Raw genomic sequence first — 3290 nt, forward strand, 5'->3', positions numbered from 1 at the left:
GAGGAAATGGTGCACCTTAAGGATGGCTGCAGTACGGTCAAAAGTAGTCAAAATTAAAATGTTGGAGGTGATGATGAAAGTATTTGTGAACAATTGTGAAAAAAAAAAAATATAAATATAGATTCATTCTTCTCATCTGAGTGAGGAGTGACAATTTTATCAAGATTGGGAAATTTATTATATATATATATATATATATAGTATTAAAGGCAAGCAATTTTCATATTTATTTGTACTTCTTTCCATTCGTTTCTTGTACTTCTTTCCATTCGTTTCTTTTCTTTTCCCCAATCAAGCATGCCCTAAAGGTGCGGATTTGAAATCGAAACCTTCTTCTGGATGTCGCTTTGTAACTACCATAAGGTCAATCCTTTACAAACAAAATTTGGAGAAAAATATGAAATTCGTCCTAAGCGGACATTATTCAACCTACTAAAACTGACAAAAATAAATGATTTTCACTGAGAAAAACTGTACTAGGGGTGTAGACCGATCGGATTATTCGGATTAAGGGTTAATCCGCAATCCAATCTGTTTGACTCTTAATCCAATCCAATCCAATTCAAATTTATGGATTAGATTATACAGATTGGTGGATTTACCGTATATTTTTTATATTCTCATGAAATTAAATACAAAATTAAACACAAACATAACATAACATAAAATTTAAATAGTTCTACAGTTTATTACAACACAATCTAACATAAAATTCAAGTCTTTGACACAAAATCTAACATAAAACTCAAGTCTTTGACAATAATTTAAAAAATAGAAATCAAATCCGTCACAACAAACGGGCGTTAATAAGTAAAGTTTTTGCCACCAGCATTACTTTAAAGTAATTCAACATCCACTGCCGCTCTAATGCTTGACTTGTCTGCAAAAGGTGAGAAACAACAAACAAAATAAGTTACCAGACAAAGATAAGCATAGTTGCTTATAACTATTTATCATGTAGTATGTAATTTACCTGAATCAATGGACAGATAAGTCTCAACATCTTCTAATTGGGAATGGAGATCTTCTAATTGGACAAATATTTGGATCTGCCTTGGGTCTTTCTCTTTTCCAATGCATAGTACATATATAGTTAAATATGTATATATACAATTAAAAAAATCTTATATATATTATTAAAAATATATATATAAAAATATGTATAGTGTATATATTTTGGATTGGTGGATTATACGGATTGAGAAATGCTCAATTCGCAATCTAATCTGTAAATGCAGATTGAGAAAATCTCAATCCGTTATTGATCTAAAATTTTTTCAATCCAATCCAATCTGACGGATTGGATTGAATTATGTGGATTGGACGGCTTGGTGGATTCGGTGTACACCCCTAAACTGTATACTAGAGGAAAGAAGACATAATACTCTTTATATTGTATATGTCTGAATTTTTATTCCTTACTCTTGATTACTATTATTTTTAGTCAAATCACTATTATTATTCAAAAGGATATTAATCAAGATTAAGGGGTAAAAATTCATACTCATACACTCTAAAAATAAGTTTAATAATTTTCTCTAAAAAGTATATCCTCCACTGTAACTAAAGAATGAAAACGATACAGCCCTACACACTGGATTTTGTTGTTGATCTATTTGATAAGTGAACCGAGAAACATCCTTATTCTCTATAATAGATAGATTAATACAGGCCAAGAATTAGAAGTAAATAATAAATTATGAACATGTATAAACGTTTCAGATTAACTTTAATTTCTTGCTACGGAAGTTTCGAAGACATATGTACATTTTGTTAATGAGGAGTGCATATAAATACGAAAAGCTTCCCTCCGCCCTTGAGATAATTATTAGGTTGGGAACTATAAAAAATTTTGAGATCCTTATCCCTAGGGGTGGCACTAATTTATAGGGAGGAGAGATTTCTAGGTGAGCCTCAGTCCGACGAAAATTGCTCCTTTAGCACACCTAAAAATTCTGAGGGGAAAATGTGGTATATCAAAATAACATATTTAAGTATTCTTCAAAGATATTTTGTACAATGGTATTGTTAAGACCCACCTGTTTAATTCACTGATTCAAATTTTTAATTCGAGTTGAGATGTCTTTATGTGAGAATTTTTTACTGTAATAAAAAAATTAAATGTGATTATTTTTAAAAAATTTTTACTGTAATAAAACTTGAATTATAAACTCAAATTCCATCACACTAGGAGTCTTTGCATAGAACTATATTGAAAATGAAAAAGATTGAGCTATTTACATATTGTAGTATAATATCACTCTTTGTTCTGAGAACAAAAATACCAAAAACCTCGTTTGGGACCGATGCAACAATAGAGTTTCTATCATTATCATTGAACATATAAGTCATATATTTTACTTTTAAATATGGTTATAAGAAAACCACTTGAGGAAAGCGAAAAGATTTCTTCCCAAGCATAAGAGGTAACTTCAAGTAACACGAATCAACAACACAACCATGATGAATATACATGTCATTGCAAAGATCACAAGCCAGTTGAAGCATGTAGTCGTAGAACTCTTCGAGTATACCTCCGACGCCCTTACATTTGCGTGACCAGTGCTTGCCAGGCTATGTTCAATGGCTTCTTCTGTAGAATCAAGTATCTGGATTCCAAAAAATATTAAACTAGTAAATATCAGTATGTCATCAATCAAATTCCTTAACATGGAAAATGAGAAGAATCCTTGGTACATACATCTTGTCGTTTGCGAGTTGGACAATAAATATTAATTTTGATATTTTGGACCATAAGTTTGAAAATTTATGGCAATGCAGTTCAATCACGGATGTCAAATTATAAACCGCAATTAAATCAAAAAAGTTCAAGCCCAACTTGCTAACTAAGGGGAAATTTTGGTTTTCTTTTTTTTTTTTTTTTTCCCTAAAATGCATTCCGTCCAGCTCCTTTAGCTATTCAACTACAATTGAAACAAATGCTAAATTTAGGGCCCTGTTTATCAAAATTTCAAACTTGGGTTCTAAGTTGCCAAATATCGACAAGTTTAAGGTGCACTAGTGTAAAACCCTAAAGATTATGGAGTCCATTCTTCTGGAATTATTTCAGTTAAAAAAAAAAAAAAAAAAAAAAAATCCATGGCGTTATACAAATAAAAGCCTCAAGCACATAAATTATTATGGGGTTTATTAGCATGATGCTGAACCCAACTAAGCAGACATTCATTGAATATTTGGCTCAGCTTTTTTTACCGACCACTAAAGTTTATTAACACAAAATCAAATAAATTGTGATGTTCATACCTTTTCACTGTTTTGCAGAGAGCGGT

At 30.9% G+C, this 3290-nt stretch overlaps 1 protein-coding gene across 1 annotated transcript in view; it reads right to left on the reverse strand.

Moving 5' to 3' along the window:
* Positions 1 to 2226: 2226 nt before the first annotated feature.
* Positions 2227 to 3290, reverse strand: part of LOC21392538 — an 8453-nt gene continuing 7389 nt past the window's right edge. Inside the window, exons 8-9 of the mRNA XM_010112404.2 lie at positions 3265 to 3290; positions 2227 to 2609 (exon numbers count right to left, since the gene is read on the reverse strand). The exon at positions 3265 to 3290 is cut by the window's right edge and continues 86 nt beyond it. Coding sequence (XP_010110706.2) covers positions 2433 to 2609; positions 3265 to 3290 — 203 coding nt within the window. The 3' untranslated portion in view covers positions 2227 to 2432. The remainder of the gene's footprint in view (positions 2610 to 3264) is intronic.

Source organism: Morus notabilis, unplaced genomic scaffold, assembly GCF_000414095.1.
Source record: "Morus notabilis unplaced genomic scaffold, ASM41409v2 Scaffold640, whole genome shotgun sequence".
NCBI classification, from domain to species: Eukaryota; Viridiplantae; Streptophyta; class Magnoliopsida; order Rosales; family Moraceae; genus Morus; species Morus notabilis.